Source organism: Salvelinus sp. IW2-2015, linkage group LG17 (assembly GCF_002910315.2).
Source record: "Salvelinus sp. IW2-2015 linkage group LG17, ASM291031v2, whole genome shotgun sequence".
NCBI lineage: Eukaryota > Metazoa > Chordata > Actinopteri > Salmoniformes > Salmonidae > Salvelinus > Salvelinus sp. IW2-2015.
This window is the reverse complement of record NC_036857.1, coordinates 30669158-30689945: the sequence shown is the minus strand read 5'-3', so window position 1 is coordinate 30689945 and position 20788 is coordinate 30669158. Positions and strand designations below refer to the sequence as shown.

General features: G+C 41.8%; 1 protein-coding gene across 4 annotated transcripts; it reads left to right on the top strand.

Annotated features, from left to right (window-relative positions):
• The first annotated feature begins 442 nt into the window (after positions 1–442).
• larp4aa (La ribonucleoprotein 4Aa) lies at positions 443–19236 on the top strand. 4 transcript variants are annotated; one of them, XM_024005137.2, is made up of 17 exons: positions 443–1003; positions 5071–5185; positions 5904–6071; positions 6282–6369; positions 6651–6787; positions 8368–8471; positions 8729–8839; positions 8962–9015; positions 9185–9391; positions 9806–9909; positions 10416–10457; positions 12433–12639; positions 13509–13560; positions 13772–13930; positions 14138–14310; positions 15778–15997; positions 16179–19236. In XM_024005137.2, exons 1-17 carry the CDS (start codon positions 887–889, stop codon positions 16587–16589), a joined length of 2469 nt encoding a protein of 822 aa, XP_023860905.1. In that variant the 5' UTR covers positions 443–886; the 3' UTR covers positions 16590–19236. The 4 variants fall into 4 exon arrangements, with proteins under 4 accessions (XP_023860905.1, XP_070304183.1, XP_023860903.1 ...); XM_024005135.1 differs by lacking the exon at positions 443–1003 and adding an exon at positions 2887–3066; XM_070448082.1 differs by lacking the exon at positions 10416–10457 and having other exon boundaries at positions 444–1003.
• Positions 19237–20788: the final 1552 nt, after the last annotated feature.

The window sequence follows — 20788 nt, the reverse complement described above, 5'->3', positions numbered from 1 at the left end:
ATAGAGTAAAGTATAAAGGTTGAGAACAGGGCTCTCCAACCATGTTCCTGGATAGATTACCCTCCTGTAGGTTTTCAATTCAACCCCAGTTGTAACTAACCTGATTCAGCTAATCAACAAGCTAATTATTAGAATCAGATGCGCTAGATTACCGTTGGAGCGAAAACGTACAGGACGGTAAAACGTTAGCTCTCCATGGCCAAGGTTGGAGCCCTGGTTTAGAAACGCTATTATAAGCAAATAATTATCAAAAACTGCACCTCAATTGCATTGGTAAGTATTGCCATTCTTGGATCAAACGTACTAAAATATTGTACAATAAAGGGAAAGCTTTTTTTTTTTTAAGACACCCCTGCCTGACCAAGCTGTTTGTTTTTAAGTTTGTCAACCGGAAACGGAAAGTACCACCAAAGTTCCAAAGGTCATTTCGAACTCGCAATGTGAGTTGGGACAGTGGCGGACTTCACTAATGTCTGCCTCTGCCTGCTCTTAGAAAGGTGCGTGCAGGGTGCGTGTCCCTAGTGTCCGCTTCGGTTGCCCGGGTAAGAATTCGCCTTTGACGCTTGTAAAAATGTGTGGGAAGAAACATTAGTGACAAAGGTGGTATAAGTAGGTTCATGATCTGGCATAGTTTTTGTCTGTAGTATATTGTCGTGCGAGTTTGGTTCTTACACGTTGATTCAACCCGGCTAGCTAGCTAAGTAGGATAGCTTACTTGTTAACCCTGTCTAGTTAGTTAGCTTTAGGTGTTGGCTAAACAAGTCTAGCACGAGATAAGCAGACTGATTGTAGACAGTAAAACCAGTATTTTGAGAGACTAGGAGTGGCAAGCAGGCCGGGGGGTTGGGAGGAAAACGACGGGGGAGTCGTGAGCCAGGAGCGGCCGATGAGTTCGGACCAGGGTGGAGAGCCGCGGCTGCTGCAGGAGGAGGGTGATCCGGGACCGAAGACCTGTGTGGAGGACGACACACCACTTGGGATCGGGGGAGGGTCAGGCGGCATGGTGAGTTGCGGCCTCTACTCTTACTAACTAGCTAAGCTAACGTCGCCTAGCCTACACACAACACACCATCCCCATCTCGTCCTAAGTCCCATTCCTACCACCATGATTTGTTGCCTGCCACTGCCTTTCCAAATAGGGTCATCATGCCTCAGTCATAGACTCTTGAGGCCGATAATATTACCTACATTTGCAATGATTTCTGCTAACTACCAATCCGATTCATATCGAGAACTTGGTTGAGGTTATTTATAGTTCACGTTAGCTAGGTATGTTGCCATATGTTTGGCTGACTGATTTATTTGCTGTCGTTCATTACACCAAACAGTTGGTTTGCTAGGGTAAATCAACGTTGCAAACAATATTTTCCATTCTCTTATTTTGCAAACAAAGTAATAATGAGTAACTTAGTTAGCCAGCTAACGTTGGCTAGCTAGCCAAACGTTATCTGAAGCTTAGTTCAGCCATCTACTTTGGCAGCCATTTAATTTGCTAACCTAGTGAGCAGTAGCAGCCTAGCTAGCTAATTTGGTAGTTTGCCTAGTAATCATTATGCAGTGACAACTGTAATGTTATTTAGTAGACTATCAATTGGAGACGGCGGGCAGGCGCACCGATGCTGTCAAACTAAGCAGCCAAACCAGCAAGCAAATTCGCCGAATCAACGTTACCTAGCTAGCTAACATGCGTTGCAAATACCTGGCCTATGCAGCACAGTCGGTGTCAGATGACTATATAGAAACTGTGGCTACAGTAACGAGATACAACCAGGCAGCAGCAAGCTAGCACAGCAAGTATGTTGCTACAGATTAATTCGAGTTGCTTTGCCAGACAAAGGGACTGTCAGACGTATTGTGCACCGTGTAAGGTGTGCTCCTTAATATATCAAATTATTTTAAAACCACAAAGTATACTGAGATGTGACAGCTGCTCTTGCCAGGAGGAACAGTTAGACTAGTACGAGAAGGGTGGATCATTTTGTAGCAGGTGGTGACTAGGTACGACCCCCCCAGTGGTAACGTTGTGGCAGATTTGACTATTATCTAAAGCTAGCTCTGTGGACTAAGGTGAAACAAGATGACGACCAATATCAAATGCTTCATATGTATGTTACAATGTTTAAGTACGTGGCTAGCATGGCCATTCATTAGCTAAGTATTTACTTATTTATGCTGTAGTTTGTCCAGCTATGGGCCGTAGTATATATCTGTTTTCACAGTATTGTTTTTATTTGTGTCATTGTTGCTTTAATGACACATGTAGCTGACATACTAAGTCTGACATATTTTGTCTGTCATATCCAGTCAACGTAACTGACAGCTCTGGGGCGGCATGTAGCCTAGRAGTTAAGAGCATTGGGCCAGTAACCGAGCCGATAAGGTGAAAAATAATTCGGTGTTCCTTTGAGCAAGGCACTTAACCATAATTGCTTCTGTTAGTCGCTCTGGATAAGAGCGTCTGCTGAATTACTAAAATGTAGCGCTAGCTACACCTTTTTGGATTAGTGCCACGCCTCAAAAGCCCATGCACACCCGTTTTTAAAATGGTGTCATGTAACTGGGGATTGGGGATCCTCCCTAGACCGGACAAGATGCTCTTGTGAAGAATACTAAATTCCGAATTCCTATATTATATTTTAGAACATGGGGGCGGGGGCGAGAGAACGTGGCACGTGCCTCAAGTATCATCAGGAATGGTTAAGGGCTCAGTAGCAGGGGTAGCAGCAGCAACAAAATATCATTATGTGTATCGCTTGTGTTTGAGATTGACAGTGCTGCCTGCCAACAGCGATTCTGGGTTTGGGTTGGCGGTAAAGCATACAGAAGAGAGCGCGAGGTCTGCGGATAKATGTCATGTGGGTCCATCTGCTAAGGATGTAGGTGGAGTTCAATGAGAACCGCATGTTGATTTTTAGAAAACAATCGACTTTACGGGTAGTCTTTTTTATATATATATATAACTACTGTGAAGTATCTCAAGTTCTGCTTCTCACTCTTGTTCGCAATAGAAGATCATTGGCTTTTAAACGTTTATCCACAAAGTACAACAAAATTGTTATTCTCGAGGTAAGCAACTTTATTTGATACAATGTAGACAACAGGCTCGCGAGTTGCAAATGACTAAGGTTAATAGTGGATGGGGACAGCGCGCCATGCTTGCTTTGGCATTCTTGATCATAGTAATTTATCGATCAGTGGTTGTACTGAAAATAAAATGTATAAAGCGACCACGAATTCAATTTGGTTCCCAATAGCTTAGTTACCTACTTGCTTATGAATCTTTCTGTTTTCGTTTTTATGTGGATGTTGTGCTCATGGAAACGAATGTAATAGTTAGATGCACTATTGTAAAGTGGTTGTTCCACTGGATATCATAAGGTGAATGCACCAATTTGTAAGTCGCTCTGGATAAGAGCGTCTGCTAAATGACTTAAATGTAAATGTAATACATCCTTGAGGCGTTTGATACATTTGTATCAAGATTGATGTTATATATTTTTTGGTCAAATTATTCTCCTGAATACGATTAACATTTCTATCAGATTTACATTAGGGGGTTATCCAATGTTACTACAGGGTAATTACAATTCATGTTCACATTACATGGTATTTACATGAACAATTAACTTCTGCATTGGACCTTTATCTCAATATCAAATCATTTCTGTACCTTACTGTGAATATTTTTAATTAAAATGGTCAAATTGCTTCTTAGCAGAGTCATTTTTCTAGTGGTGGAAAAAGTACCCAATTGTCATACTTGAGTAACAGTAAAGATACCCTAATAGAAAATTACTCAAGTAAAAGTGAGTCACCCAGTAAAACAGTACTTGAGTAAAAGTCAAAATATATTTGGTTTTAAATGTACTTATTTTTCAAAATAAAATACAATTGCTAAAATATACTTAAGCATCAAACGGAAACGTATAAATCATTTCAAATTCCTTATATTAAGCAAACCAGACGGCACCATTTTCATGTTTTTTATTTATTTAGGTAGAACCAGCGGCACGCTCCAACACTCGGACATATTTAGCATGTGTGTTTAGTGAGTCGGCCAGATCAGAGGCAGTAGGGATGAGCAGGGATGTCCTCTTGATAGGTGCGTGAATTTGACAATTTTCTTGTCCTGCTAGCCATTCAAAATTTAACGAGTACTTTTGGGTGTCATGGAAAATGTATGGTGTTAAAAGTATATTTTCTTTAGGAATGTATTGAAGTAAAAGTTGTCAATATAAGTAGTGAAGTATAGATATCCCCAAAAACTACTTAAGTACTTTACACCACTGAATTTTTCAAGCAATAATTTAGCTCGGACAGAGTGTGGAGCGGAAACTAAAAACAATATGTTATTGAGAYATGTTTGGGACTCTCTTATTGGTGTATTAACTAATTTACAGCAGGCCAAAATTCCTCCCCACCACAACAGGCTCACATTTCAAGTGGCCTTTTCAGTGTGGAGATAGATATATCCAGCTCTAAATCACAGGAAAATTAAGTGTTTGACTACACAGGGCAGTTTTAAAGATTCAAAAATAAACTGGGAGAAAAACGTGGAGCACTGCCCCCGGACTGAGTCTGGGAAACCCTTACCTAAAACAAGTCTACCTAGTGTGAGAAGCGCAGACAAGTATATTTTTTGTCTTTTGTGTGGTTGTGTGCACAATCAAAACGCAAATGTTATGCTGAGTGTAATTCCCTTGTTTTAGGATGGGCAAGAAAATTGCACTGTATTTGACATGGCAAGAAATAAAGACAGAGGTGGCCTGTATGATGGCACCAATTTTAGTGAACTATTTGCAAATAATTTACAGAGCAGATCAGCCTAGAGTGACAATACATCAGGACGCGTTACCGCAACACATTTCGACTTGATGAGTGTTCCTCAGGCAGAATGAAGAAGGGAGACAATAGAAGTATGTCAGGATTGGGATTAATTCCATTTTGATTCAGTCTGTTTAGAAAGTAAACTGAAGTTGCATTAAAAAAATCCAAATGTTATTGTTTTTCAACCCTGAAGTGTATGATACTGTACATTTTCAAGTGCATTTCCTCTCCCCCTGTTCCAAGGTCACCTCCAAGGGCGCCGGTCTGAACCCCAATGCCAAGGTGTGGCAGGTGTCTGTGGCCCCCGCTGAGGTCCCTCCTGACGGAGCACAGTGGCCCCCGGCTGACGTCACTGAGGGTGAGAAACGACACTTAACAACATAATTAAGTATGCCGTTTAGCAGAATCTTTTAGCCAATGCACCTTAGAGTGAAGTGAGTGCATACTTTTTTTTGATTGCATACACACTTAGCACCATACCCAACACGGTACAGTTTACAACCGGGGGAGGACACAGACTCGGAATAACCTGGATGGGAGCGAGGATACATCGGGTGTCATTTATAATCATTGATTGGCTATGCATAACACATTTCCAGATGCTCAAAGCGCTTTTACATTCAGGAAAGCTCATCTTATCTACCACATCAATGAAATAACCCTTACTTGTCTCTGATGGGCTATTACGGCTGACAACAGAAGGAACATACCACAACCTATGCTGTACTATACATGACATCAATGCCACATATACTGAAATCTATAGGCCTATTGTTATTGAGAACTCTCTTTATACAACTGTGGGGCCAAGAGGGTGCAGTGACACAGCAGCAACAGACATAGCCAGTCAAAATATCCACGTTAGCTTACAAAATCTATATGTTACAATTTATCACAAAGTTATGAGTTTAACAATAAATGACGACCCCTGTTGCACTCTTTCTACCCAAGTGCAGACATTTCGGCAGTGGAATTTCGAATAGGCTACTAATAGGTTCTTACAATTATCACACATCCTATTAACTGAAGAATCTAACAATAAATGACACCCGTGGTGTACCCTCTCTCCCATCCAGGTTATTCCGAGTCCGTGTCCTCCCCCAGTTGTAAACCGTACAGTGTTGGTTTCACTATCCTGGAGGACAGCAGCTCCTCGGCAGCATCCGCAGCTGAGATCACTGTGAACGGCATGGATCCCCCAGACCTGGGCTTCACCCCCACTGAGACCACTACCGGCACATCAGGTATGTGTCACAATTAACTAAACTACACTACCCATAATTCACCATATACAATAAAAATGGTTAAGATCAGTCAATCATAGCCACAAGGCTGCATGTTTCTCACTGACAAATTATAACACTTTTACAGATGCATTATTGRGACAGACCTTTTCCGGATGTCTTTTCGGACTTACCTTAGCACATGCTAATGAAACACATGTTGGTTTGCAGGGGAGACCAAGCTGACAGAGGAAAGGCCCCTCTCATCAGAGAACCTGAGAGACTCCCTCAAGAAAGAACTGGAGTTCTGCTTCTCAAGGTGAGTACACATGTTCTAGGTTAGGTCTTCTACCTCTAGGTGAGTGTAATTGTTCCTATGTTTGTAACTGGGAGATAGTACCTGAACTTGTCCAATTAAAAGCACACATTAGTTTTGTAGTTGAAAACATTTTGCTACACTATCTCTTACTGAATGACCATAGTCTGATGGGGCTTTGGCTATGTGATTATATATTAAGTTAATTCCTTAGGATAAATGTGAATGTTTGATCGCCATGTATGTTTTATGATAATAACCTTTGACCCTCATTTCATGTCTAGGGAGAACCTGTCCAAGGACCTGTACCTGATGTCCCAGATGGACAGTGACCAGTTTGTCCCCATATGGACCATAGCCAGCATGGAGAGCATCAAGGCCCTCACTACTGACATGGAGCTCATCCTGGACATACTCCGGTGTAAGGAACTATACCGTTGTTTTATTTGTCATTTTTGCTACTTTTGTGGAACCATGTACCCTGGTCCCAAATCTGTTTGTGTTTTCTTGCCAACTCCTATGGTCAATGTGGGATGGCACAAACAGCTCTGTGACCAGTCTAGGAACAAGTGGACTTGTGATTGAATGGTATTGATACATTTCTTTTTTTGTTTTGTTATGCACCAATGGCAATACTTTTTGGACAATGGAGTGGTATAACCCATACAATTATAGTTACTGTATGTACAGTACCAGAAGTTTGGACACCAACTCATTCCGGGGTTTTTATTTATTTTTACTATTTTCTACATTGTAGAATAATAGTGAAGACATCAACTGTGAATTTGCACATATAGAATCATGTAGTAACCAAAAAAGTGTTAAACAAGTCAAAATATATTTTTGATTCCTCAAAGTAGCCACCCTTTGCCTTGATGACATCTTTGCACACTCTTGGCATTCCCTCAACCAGTTTCATGAGGAATGCTTTTCCAACACTCTTGAAGGAGTTCCCACATATGCTGAGTACTTGTTTGGCCGGATTTCCGTCACTGCAGTCCAACTCATCCCAAACCATCTCAATTGGGTTGAGGTCGGGTGATTGTGGAGGCCAGGTCATCTGATGCAGCACTGCATCACTCTCCTTCTTGGTCAAATAGGCCTTTCACAGCCAGGAGGTGTGTTGGATCATTGTCCTGTTGAAAAACAAATCATAGTCCCACTTAGCGCAAACCAGATTGCGTTTCACTGCAGAATGCTGTGGTAGCCATGCTGGTTAAGTGTGCCTTGAATTCTAAATAAATCACTGACAGTGTCACCAGCAAAGCACTCCCACACATCACACCTCCTCCATGGTTCACGGTGGGAACCACACATGCGGAGATCATCCATGCACCTACTCTGCGTCTCACAAAGACACGGCAGTTGGAACCAAAAATCTCAACTTTGTACTCATCAGACCAAAGGACAGCTTTCCACTGGTCTAATGTCCATTGCTCATGTTTCTTGGCCCAAGCAAGTCTCTTCTTATTGGTGTCCTTTAATAGTGGTTTCTTTGCAGCAATTTGACCATGAAGGCCTGATTCACGCAGTCGTCTCTGAACAGTTGATGTTGAGATGTCTGTTACTTGAACTCTGAAGCATTTATTTGGGCTGCAATTTTTTGAGGGTGGTGACTAATGAACTTATCCTCTGCAGCAGAGGTAACTCTGGGTCTTCCTTTCCTTTGGTGGTCCTCATAAGGGCCAGTTAATTGAATTGAAATGCATTCCAGGTGACTACCTCATGAAGCTGGTTGAGAGAATGCCAAGAGTGTGCATACTGTCATCAAGACAAAGGGTGGCTACTTAGAAGAATCTCAAATATAAAATATATTTTAATTTAACACTTGTTTTGGTTACTACATGATTCCATGTGTGTTCATAGTGTTGCTGTCTTCTACAATGTAGAAAACAGTAAAAAAAAAAATGAGTAGGAATGAGTAGGCGTCCAAACTTTTGACTGGTAATGTAGATGGATAGTGATGTAATTTGTGACCCTGATGTTTGTTCTTGTTCTCAGCCTCTCCAATGGTACAAGTGGATGAGAAAGGAGAGAAAGTGCGTCCTAATCACAAACGCTGCATCATCATCCTGAGGGAGGTTCCTGAGACAACACCTGTAGAGGTCAGACGACTGTGTTAAAACCAATATATTACCATGTTACTGCTGTGGTTACATTACTCTTACAACTAAAATAAAACCATTTTTTTACCCACTTTATAACCAATATGCAATCATGTTACAACAATATTTGTAGCCAGTGGTATTGTTGTAAGTGACAAGGTGAATTGCTAGTAGTACTCCCAAGTAAAAATGCTGGCACATTTGCTATATTTGAGCAACAACTCACATACTCTTATCTTTTTTTTTGTTCCCCTCAGGAAGTGGAGTCTCTCTTTAAAAATGACAACTGTCCAAAAGTGATTAGTGTGGAGTTTGCGCACAACAACAACTGGTACATCACATTCCAATCTGACACTGATGCTCAACAGGTAAGCTGGATCTGATTGGTGTATAAAGCAGTATTCAGGCTTCTAATTGGTGTAAGCAGTTATCAATCCCAATTTTGTTGAATACCTATGGAATTTTTGCCTGTGTCTCTCTCTCTGTTCAGGCACACAGATATCTAAGAGAAGAGGTGAAAACATTTCAGGGGAAACCTATCATGGTGAGTTACATAACACAATCAATCACTTGTAATTTAAGACTGTCACTTCCCTTTATTAATCTCTCTTCCCTTCGCAATCATATTGTGAAGCCAAAGACAAATTCCCACATTTAGTTTCTTTTCACAAGTTTTTTTTAAATTTTAATATATTTTTTCCCCTAACTTCCAGGCGAGGATAAAAGCCATCAACACGTTCTTTGCTAAGAATGGCTACCGTAGCATGGACAGCAGCATGTACGCTGCCCAGACCCAGTCCCAGTACAACCCTAACCTGTACATGCAGCACGTGTACAGCCCTCAGCAGCAGTACCCTCTCTACGGCATCGTACCACAGACCTGGACACCCTCTCCTACACCCTACTTCGAGACTCCTCTGGTGAACATCAACACTCAATATACTATCTTTATGGTGTTAACTGTTGTATAAATGTATAATATTCAAATTATTTGATAAGTTTCAGCACACTATAAACTTTATCCTAGTAAATTGTCAACTGTAATTTAATTCGGTTAGTCTTATTGAGAAAATCCTACAGAAGATATATCTTCCTATTAATGAAATGGAGAATTACAAAATATTATTGATATTTCTTGTTCAACAGTGACCTGTATAAATGTGATTTGTAAGGTGGAAACTTGTGTAATGACTAACTCTCCTGCACTACACTGCGACTGACCATGTGCTTCCAATCCCGCTGTGTCTCGGGTTTGGGCTGATCAGACAAAAAGGAAAAATTCAGTTTAAGAATATTGACTTGAAGTATTCTTCCTCCTTTTCCCACATCTCCAGGCACCATTTCCCAACAGTGGCTTTGTGAATGGATTCAGTTCTACTGGACACTACAAAACTGGCAACAACTCCCTTAATATGACTCGGCCCTATAACAGAAACCGGTACGTTGAAAGTTGATCTTGTATTCTCTCTGAAGTGCCGTGAGTGGTTTCAAGTTGTCTTTCTGTGGGTGAAAATGCTTTGAACCCGTACATGCCAGTTTGTGGATAAACCATAGTAAAATTGGTAAATACTTTGTGCCATTTTTTCCCTTCGTAGAATAAGGCTACAGCTGCACAGAAATTATTGATTGATCCAGTGGTTTTTCAATTTGAGATTATCCGTTCAAAAACGCACAATAGTTTCGCCTGTTTACTTATGCAGCTTGTCGGGAAAATGGTTTACTTGGATTGAACCTTTGACTGACAAAAACAGGCAATTGATGAATGCAAATACGAAGTATTTCTTGTCCATGCGTCTCTGTGGCCGTAGCCTAATGGTATATATCCTTACATAAAACCACAGATTTTGCATTTCCATATTAATAGTGTATGAGTCTTATTGAATGAACCAGTCCAAGGTAAGGTTTTGAATTCACCACCTGTTCTCTTACTGTCTGTCCCCGCAGTGTACCCCTCTATTCAAGAAAGAATGTAATAAATGCCTTCAGGTACAGCCATTATACTGTATATCAGCTTCATCGCTTCCCCATCTCTTGCAATACCACTGACAGCTTTGTCAGTTCGTAGCTGTTTATAACAGTTTAGGTACTACTACACTGTTGGAGCTAGGAACACAAGCATTTCGCTACACCCGCAATAACGTCTGCTAAATATGCTACATCAAATTTGATTTTGATTGAACAGTTGAGCATTATCCCATGTCTTACTATACTAGTCTACAGCCAAATGACTAAATCTATAACTGGTCTTAGCTCTGACAGCCAGCGCATTTCAGTTAATACTTTTAACATTGACATATAGGATTTGTTAAGTCATTTGACAGCTTCTGTTTGCAAGATGTTTAGAAGAGTTAATAATTGGTGGAGTAAAAGAAAAGCTGGCTTAATAGAAAATGACTCACGTTAAAGTGAGACCCAGTAAAATAGTACTTGAGTAAAAGTATTTGGTTTTAAATATACTTGTCAAAAGTAAATGGCATTGCAAAAATGTACTTAGGTATCAAAAGTAAAGGTATAAACCATTTCAAATTCCTTATATTAAGCAAACCAGATGGCAAAATGTATTGTTTATTGATGGATAGCCAGGGGCACACTCCAATACGCAGTAATGTCACTGTTGCTTTAAGAATGTATCAGGTACGTGAACGGAGGTGTGCGGATTGGATAAGTGAATTAACATTTTGATCCGAAGTAAAGAAGTTCAGTTTAATTGCACCGCAAGCCTCTGCATTTGTAACATTTACAAATGAAGCGTTTGTTTAGTGAGTCCTCCAGATCAGAGGCAGCATGGATGTTCTCTTTATAAGTGTGTGAATTGGCCCATTTTTCCTGTCAAAATGTAATGATTACTTTTGGGTGTCAGGGAAAAAGTACATTTTCTTTAGGTACGTAGTGAAGTAGTTGGCAAAAATATAAATTAGTAAAGTACAGATATCCCAATAAACTACGTAAGTAGTACTTTTAAGTATTTTTACTGAAGTACTTTACACCACTGGTTAATAACAGTTTATAGGCTATAGCTCATAACAGTTCTAACTATGACTTGGCTCCTATCCACAGTGATCTAGCTATCTCTCCATTTTGTCATTTAACCGTTTCTCTCATCCTGACTAACCATCCATTTTATTTCTTTTCATTTATCTCTTAGTTTCATTATAAATGTTTCCGTAGTACAGCTGTACTTTGGTAATGTAGTCATGCTACCAAATAAATGTCCTTTACTAAGAGGTGAGGGAAATTCCTGTGACCTAATCTGTTTCATATGATGACTGTATAAATAAGACGGCTAGCTACTGTAATGTGGAATGGAGATTTGGTCAGCCAAAAATGATTGACTGGTAACTTTTCCTTTGCAATCTGCCATTTCAACCTGAATAAGAAAACCTTATTTTAGCTGGAAAATTGGTACGGATACCCATGTTAACTTTGCAGGGTGTTTTTTTTAAATTGAGAAATGCGTCCACCACTTAACAAATTCATGTATTTCTAAAGATCAGTAGTTGGCAGACATAATGATTGGCTGCTTCTTTTGTACTCTTGTGTCATGTATAACCCTGACACTGGTTGGACCTGATGACACATTGCTGTGCATAGAGGGAATACAGTCTTTGGAGGGAATGGGTCTCTCTGTTTCTCCTCCTGTGCTCACCCCTAACCACTCCTCTCCCTCCAAAACCCTGAATCTCCACACCTGTCCTGACAAGTGCAAAGATTGATATCTGAAGTTCTTTAAGCATGGGCTTGAAAAAACAAATGCATGACTTGAAAGGGGGGTGCGGTGTTTGTAATATTCTTGCAAAGTTAATTTCAGCCGACATTTGTCTTTTAGTTTTCTTCGCACATCCGTTGCATGTTGGCGTATATATCATCAAATGTAGGCTTAGATGCTGCATGCTATTTGTATCCCCACCACGTCCCAGTTGTGCCAAGATTAGCCTCTGTAACCCTGGGTCGTATTTATTAGGGCACACGTGAAGCCCCAGGTGGGGAGACCAGGCGAAGTGGCCCCTGTTCCCCTGGAGAGCTTGACTGGCCTGAGGAGTCCCCAGCCCCCCACCACTGGCCCTGGACCTCTGCAGACCCAGACACCTCCAGACCTGACCTCAGCCTTCCCTCACATCTCCACCTCCTCGGACCTCAACGATGACGGAAGCATGGCTGGACGCGGAAGGTGAGCCTGACACTTAAGAACTTTTTTGTTGTTGTATTCATAAAGGTCTCTCGGGGGGCCTCTCGATTGGCGCAGCAGTTTAAGGCACTGCATCGCAACACTTGAGGCATCACTACAGACGCAGGTTCGATCCCAGGCTGTGTCACACCCGGCCGTGACCGGAACACACATTTGGCCCAGCATCGTCTGGGTTAGGGGAGGGTCTGGCCAGCCGGGATTTCCTTGTTCCATCGCGATCTAGCAACTCCTTGTGGTGGGCCAGGCGCTTGCAAGCTGACTTCGGTTGCCAGCTGGACGGTGTTTCCTCTGACACATTGGTGCTTCTGGGTTAAGCAAGCAGTGTGGCTTGGCAGGGTCGTGTTTCGGAGGACGCATGGCTCTCGACCTTCGCCTCTTCTGAGTCCATAGGGGAGCTGCAGCGACGGGACAGGACTGTAACTACCAATTTGGATATCACGAAAAAGGGGTAAAAGCAAAAAATATATATCTCGATCTGGTATTATGACAGAACACATTGAGGTCCTCAGGGATGGTATTATCCCCCTAATGGAACAATGATATTCTGTTTTTGAAGTGGTGAATTCTTCTTCCGGGTCATCTCATCAGACCTAGTGATGACAACTTGATGCGCATGAGGGGAAAGCAGGCTGTGGAGTGTGACTGGCTTTGGGTCTTTCCCCTTCTCTCCTCCTCGTCCTCTACCTACGCTCCCCCTCTCCCCTAAGCTATGATCCTCCACACCTGTCCCGATGAGCGCTAAGATTATGAGATCTGAAGGTCTGATATGGAGAATGTTAAGTCAGTTAACAGAACACTTGTGTACTAGTTTCTGAACCACTTCTAATAACCTCTTCTGTCCTCGATTACAGAAGGACTACATACAGAGGCACGAGAAGGAGGAGAGAGGATGAGCGGATTACGGTACCGTTGCAAGACGAATGATAGTTACTATGTGGACTTATTTTTATTTTGCATAATAGATTTAAATCAGGACCAAACCGGTTATCAACTCGACTGCCTTGTTTTCCTTGTTTGCATGTCTTTTTTTTTTTAAGCTTATTTTGTTATTATGTACATTTTGAGTTTGTATGGTGCAAAATGTAAATGTTATCTCTTTTGTTTTCCCCTCCAGAGGCCCATACCCCTGGCTGAGGTAAAGGTGCCGGTCCCTAAGTTTGACCTGGCTGCTACTAACTTCCCCCCGCTGCCGGGCTGTGTGGCCAGTACACAGGGAGAGCCCCTACTGGAGAATAGGATGTCAGACGTGGTGCGAGGACTGAACAAAGACAAGGTTAAGACAGAAACCCTATGGTTAACGCCTTGCTACCACACTCCTATCACTTCATTTTGGACAGAATCCTAACTTGAGATGCATATGATCAAGTCAGACTTTTGCGTCAATCACAAACTGGAGTTTCACATGCAGATCTCAAGTTAGTTTGGGTGGTGTTTTTTTTTGCTCATATGCTTTACTTCAGTCTTTACTTACTCTCTACAGACGCCGGAACAAGCAAACAAGGAATCGAGCAAGGAAGTGGGTGCCGAACCAGTCCCAGCCCCGACCCCAGCCCCAGGACATGAGGAGGCAGTGTGTGTCTCTAATCTTGCTCAGCTTGCAGCCAAACCTGCTGCACTCCCCTACGGAACCCCCATCCATGCACCTGCCCCCAGGTATGGGAATATAGGCTGAAGTCTGTACATTCTTTTTCAGAGGGTTGAAGAGTGTAATATCACTGTTTCATTGTGTATAGAGATTTAACTTCTTGCGGATCAGTGGGATGCTAGCGCATTTCGACAACTTCCGGTGAAATTGCAGAGCGCCAAACTTAAATTTACTATAAATATTAAACTTTCATGAAATCACAAGTGCAATACATCAAAATAAAGCTTAACTTGTTGTTAATCCAGCTGCCGTGTCAATTTCAAAAAGGCTTTGCGGTGAAAGCAAACAATGCGATTATCTGAGGACAGCGCCCAGCACACACATGCATAACAAATCCTTTTCAACCAGGGAGTTGCGACAAAAAAGTCAGAAATAGCGATATAATAAATGCCTTACCTTTGATCTTCTTCTGTTGGCACTCCAAAAGGTCCCAGATGCATCACAAATGGTATTTTTGTTCGATAATGTCCTTTATATCCATAAACTCAGTTTAGCTGGCGCGCTTCAGTCAATAATCTACTCGGGTTCCCTCCTTTAAAATGCATACAAAATGAATCCCAAACGTTACCAATAAACTTATCCAAACAAGTCAATCAACGTTTATAATCTAATACGCAAATAAACGATAAAATGTAAGACTGAGAATCGTTGTCTTTACCGGAGAAAAATACCAAAGAACCCGCTCTCATTAACGCGCTTGGAAACACTACAGCCAAAATGGGAGCCACCTAGAAAATCTACAATTTCTGGCGCATTTTTCCAAAAACCAGCCTGAAACTCTTTCTAAAGACTGACAGCTAGTGGAAGCCCTAGGAACTGCAATCGGGCACGATTTCGCCCTATTATAAAAGTGCCAGCCATTAAAATCAGTGGTAGGAAGATTTTTATTTAATTTTTTTTAGATGGTTTGTCCTCTGGTTTTCGCCTGCCATTTTAGTTCTGTTATACTCACAGGCATTATTTTAACTGTTTTAGAAACTTTAGTGTTTTCTATCCAAATCTACCAATTATATGCATATCCTAGCTTCTGGGCCTGAGTAGCAGGCAGTTTACTTTGGGCATGCTTTTCATCCGGAAGTCAAAATACCGCCCCCTATCCCAAAGAAGTTAAGTCTGTTTACATTTTATTTAGCAGACGCTCTTATCCAAAGCGATTTACACTAGTGAGTGCATACATTTTCGTACGTTAGCTGGTAATTCTTCTTCAATCTTTAAATGAAATTGCTAGATCACTGGCTAGTGATGGCTAGCTCATTTACAGTCAATGAGCTGTAAAGCTAATGTCACAGGTGAATTTTAGAGACTTGCCTTGTTAATTAGTGATCTGCCAATGAAGTTGTGCTGAATTGACTAGAATCATCAATAAATAGAGCTCAAAGAAGCATACAAAGGTCTGCTTCATTCATAATGACATTAAAACTAACTTTGGGTCGAATGGGGCTTTCCTTTCCTTCCTGCTTTTTGTTCTTCTGTAGTGTACCCCATCAGGAGAAGAAGTGGGAGAAGGTGGAGAGGGTAGCGGAGCCCCCAGCCCCTAAAGTGACCCCACACACACCTGCTCCCTGTGCGGCCAACCCATCCGCACTCCCCTCCACACAGCCAGCTATGCCTGGCCCCAAGCCTCAACCCAGCACAGTGTCCTCCACTCCAGCTACACCCAGCACACCAGCCACCATCGCTACCCCTGCATCAGTGGTGAGGCACCAAAGATAATCCTGTACCTCTAATCTAGCCATTTAGAGATGATTGCTTTGTTTTACATTGGGATTGCTTCTTAATTTTATGAAACGTAATTGGTTTCCATTCTCTACCTGAACTCTTAGATCTACATCTGTTCCTTTGAACTCATTGTTCCTTTTTTATGGCTCTTGTTCAGGAGCCCCGTAAGCTTAGCTATGCCGAGGTGTGCCAGCGAGCCCCCCCTCCGGCCCCCCCAGCCACGCCAGCCCAGCCTCTGCGTGAGCTGCGCGTCAATAAGGTAGAGGAGCCAGGCTCCAGCTCTACCACCAGCTCGGGCGACCGCCCCAGGGGAGACCGGCAGGACAAAGCCCAGGATAGGGACGGTGGCTGGGAGTGCAAGGAGACCCGTCCCCGTGATCGTGACCACCGTGACTCCCGGGATGGAGGCTACTACCGCAGCAACGGGCCCTCCAGACAGGGAGGCTACGGGGGCCTCAAGTTCCGTGAACAGAGACGGGGCCCCCAACCAGCCTGCCGCAGCTCCCCCCAAGGTGGCCCCCGACACACTGGCAAAGAGCAGAACATCCCCCCGGTATCGCCAAAGTAAAACTTCCGATATGAATAACGAAAACAAACAAAAGTATGAAATATATACATGGATATAAATATATAAAAAATGAAATGCATATAAAAGCAACAATCTTAACGGTAGCCGCCTCCTCCTGTCTGCCTCCTGGAGCATTGTCCCAAAGAAAGGAAAAAAAGCTTTGTGAAATGACAATGAAATGAAAATGGAAGCCTGGGGACATCCAGGAGAAAGTAGGGCAAAAAAAGAAACTGCTTAAGAAGTGTGAACTTTCACAGTGATTTTTAAAAAGGAAAAAGATCTCAATTAGGCCTCGTAAACAAATGTATTCACGGAATTTAAAATCAATGATTTTAAAATCAATGTGCTCTCTTTGGAGGCTGTTTCATTTTCTTCTCTAACTGAGGGGAGGTGGGACATTTGGGCCCTGTATTAAGGCCCTCTACCATTTTTGATTTTAAAGAATAGATGTTGGTCTGCAAGAAACATATGCACTAAAGAATAGAACATACATGCATACATGTCGTGTACACATACAAAGATATCACTAACAACACAGTGACGACGAGACATATTATTTTTTTCTTGTAAGCGTAGGTTTGGCACGGATAAATGGCTGTAGACAAGCTGGGTTGAATAATTAAGATGTCTGTTAATGCATTGACTGCTGCTAAGCAAACAGATTGGGACAGAGTGCTACAGTTCAGTTTGCTGTTGCACTGATTTTCATGAAACGAACGAGCGGCTCATTGTGATTCTAACATTCTAGAATCAGAATCGATGACCTGAAATTAGGCCGTTAGAGATGATCCTCTGTTTATTCATTGAAAATAAAAAACTATATAATTTGAGGCTTGGTAATTATTGTCTCAACTATGTTATCTGTAAGGTCAACAAAATGATCGGTAACAATCAAGCTACAGTTTTATGTCGGTGGTTTTTGCCCACAGCTGGAAGGCTCTTGTTTGCAGAAGGAAGGGTGAATTATTATAATATTATTATTTTTTAAAGTTGAAATCCATTCTGGGTAGGAGCAGCGCAACGCGCGGTCCGACTCGCAGATCGCAGTCTCCTGGTCCAATGCTGTTTATTTGAAGTTGTTTCATCTATTTCTATCTTTATTTCCTGATTTGTCTGGATTTCCCATCTTCTAACGGATTCAGATCATACATACTGATAATCAGTCAGGCTCTCTGTTTACAACTTACTATTCACAATGGGATTGTAGCTTAGTTAGGCTATTTTTATGGAAACCTAGGGAATAGATATGTTGATGTAGACTGGGTGCCAGTCTGTTTCGTCTCTCTTGCCCTAACTCCTTATGTAATTGTCATGTTTGGCTTAACAATGACAGCAATGGTGTTGGCAAGGGCACGAACAGATCTGAGACCAGGCTAAGGTCGATGCAGTCAAACCTGACTGTCTGTGCTTAGGTTGATGAGTTGACCGGAATGGTCTTGGCAAGATCTTGTTGGTTTCTCCGCATCAATGCAGGATATTCAGGTTTAGCAACACATTCTGTGTATTGTAAATATAAATAAATGATGGTATAGCAATATCATTCAGAAGTAGGCTGAATGCTGTTAGCTGAGAGTGATTTAGCTAGCTTATATAATACATTTGGCAGCGAAGTAAAGGGGTTAAACGATATCAGACCATTTCTATGTGCTATGTGCCAGCTGCCTACGATCCTAGTTGACTTGGTAGGGTAAAAGCTTTGTGTGTATCCCAAATGGCACCCTATTACCTATAAAGTGCACTACTTTTGACCAGGGCCCTGATCAAATGTAGTGCATTATATAGGGAACAAGGTGCCATTTGCGACGCACAAGAGTTGAATCGTTCGGCAAGGTTTGCTAGGTAATGTAGTCCTTTGGGGAAACTTTGTCCCAGTTAAACTGAACATTAGAACTGTAGAGGTGTAGTTGCCTATGCTATATCATATTATTAACCCTTCACTAGAGGTGTGTGTGGGAGAATGTATTTGTTCTAGTGCTGAACTTCCAGAAAAGGGGAGGCTGGCATTTATCCACCACTGCAGATTTTGTGCTTTTTAGGGTGAGTTTGCTGTTTTCAAATTTGATAAAAACGAAGACCGAAATTTGACTTGGGTATTTGCAGTTTGGACTTACTGGACAACGTTATTGGCTTTTTACATTTTATTTATTTTAATCCTACTGTGCAACGCTTTTCCCAATCTTGGTAGGCTGGTTTCCCCAATGTTGTGTGTGAAATCGCATTGGCAAAGAATCACGCATTTGACAATGTTTGAGATTTCAACTGAGAGAAATACTTGATGCATTGACTTGGGGTTTAGTAATGTAGTTATAAATGATTTAAACAATCACCGAGGCTTTTTTTTTCTCTCTCCATTTCATGAGTTTTGAGCAGCTAGTGATCTAGTGTAATGAAATAAATCCACTTGTTAAAAAAAAAAAATCTTACTGTTTAAGTAATGTGAAATCATTTTAGAAGCATATGGTAATGACATTGAGGTAGACAGGCTTGTGAAAATCTACAGGAATTGCTTTTTTCTCATGCTTGGCATTTTTTTATTTTTGGTTTGGGGTGGCAACAAGGAAATATGGCAATGGATCAATTAAGTGTTTGAGACACTAAATTCTAAAACTGTATGAAATGTCACAAAAAATAAATTATTTTGATTTGGCTTTTGAGTTCTGACCTTTTTTTGTTTCATCAAAGCACACTGAACAAAAAATAAACGCAGCATGTAAAGTGTTGGTTTCATGAGCTGATAAATCCCAGAAATGTTCTATATGCACAAAAAGCGTGTTTCTCTCAAATTATGTGCACAGATTTATTTACATCCCTATCAGTGAGTTTCTCCTTTGCCAATATAATCCAGCCACCTGAGGTGTGGCATATCACAAAGCTGATTAAACAGCATGATCATTATACAGGTGCACCTAGTGCAGTGGACAATAAGTACACTTTAAAATGTGCAATTTTGCCACACAAAATGCTACTGATGTCTCAGGTTTTGAGGGAGCATGCTGACTGCAGGAATGTCCACCAGAGCTGTTGCCAGATAATTTAATGTTTTTTTTCTCTACCATAAGCTGCCTCAAATGTCATTTTAGAGAATTTGTCAGGAAGTCCAACCTGGCCTCGCAATTGCAGACCACGCCAGCCCAGGACCTCCACATCCGGCTTCTTCACTTGCGGGATCGTATGAGACCAGCCACCTGGACAGCTGATGACACCGAGAAGAATTTCTGTCTAATGCCCTTTTGTGGTGAAAAATCAATTATAATTGGCTCCCCAGTGGGTAAGCCTATGCCCTTCCAGGACTACCCATGGCTGCACCCCTGCCCAGTTGTGTGAAATCCTGTAGATTAGGGCCTAATTTATTTCAGTTGACTTTTTTGAATTGTAACTCAGTTAAAATAGTTGGGTTTATAGTTTTGTTCAGTAAAAGTTGTACCCCTTGCAATAATACTAAATCTTTGTGATACACCTAGTGACATCAAGATAATTTTACCTTTTAGCATTGAAGCGAATGGTGGGGCAGGGAATACAACTTGGGTCACTGGCGTGAAAGGCAAATACCCTACGCATCGTACCAATAGGGTTAACCCACTTGCTGGTAATTGTAACGTGGCTCATATAGCAAGGTTTGCTACACTGCACCCTCTGTACTTCAAGGCGCATCCCTGTCCTTCGACAACTCAGCCCCCTAGCACGTCCGAGCCGTGCTTTTCGATGGCCGCCATCCCACTTCTGAAACCAATGTAGCAAAAGGCAGGACAAGGAAGTGAAACCGGGTCCCTGGCGTGAAAGGCAAACACCCTATGCATCGTGCCAATAGGGTTAACCCACTTGGTAGGCATAGTATTATTACATTTAAGTATTTCGGCAGACACTCTTATCCAGAGCAATTTATAGCAGCAATCAGGGTTAAATGCCTTGCTCAAGGGAACATAGATTTTTCACATAGTCAGCTGGGAGATTCAAACCAGCAACCTTTTGGTTACTTCTCCAATGCTCTTAACATTAGCTACCTGCCACCCTAATCATGGCTCATATAGCAAGGATTGTGACAGTATAATGATTTTGGAATGACAGTCACAGGGACCAGGGTTTGAGTTCCAGTCAGAGTACCCCCTTAATCCACTATATTATTGTCAGATGTTGGAGAGCACCATTGAAAGCATGTCCCAGCCAAGTTTGAGTCACAGTATTTTTGTGTTAGGCTAGCG

Coding starts and splice junctions, on each gene's coding strand:
- larp4aa (XM_024005135.1), top strand. CDS start 2,902: ATGTTGATTTTTAGAAAACAATCGACTTTACGGGTAGTCTTTTTTATA. Junction 6,370..6,650: donor CTGGAGTTCTGCTTCTCAAG/GTGAGTACACAT, acceptor TTTCATGTCTAG/GGAGAACCTGTCCAAGGACC. Junction 9,392..9,805: donor CCTACTTCGAGACTCCTCTG/GTGAACATCAAC, acceptor CCACATCTCCAG/GCACCATTTCCCAACAGTGG.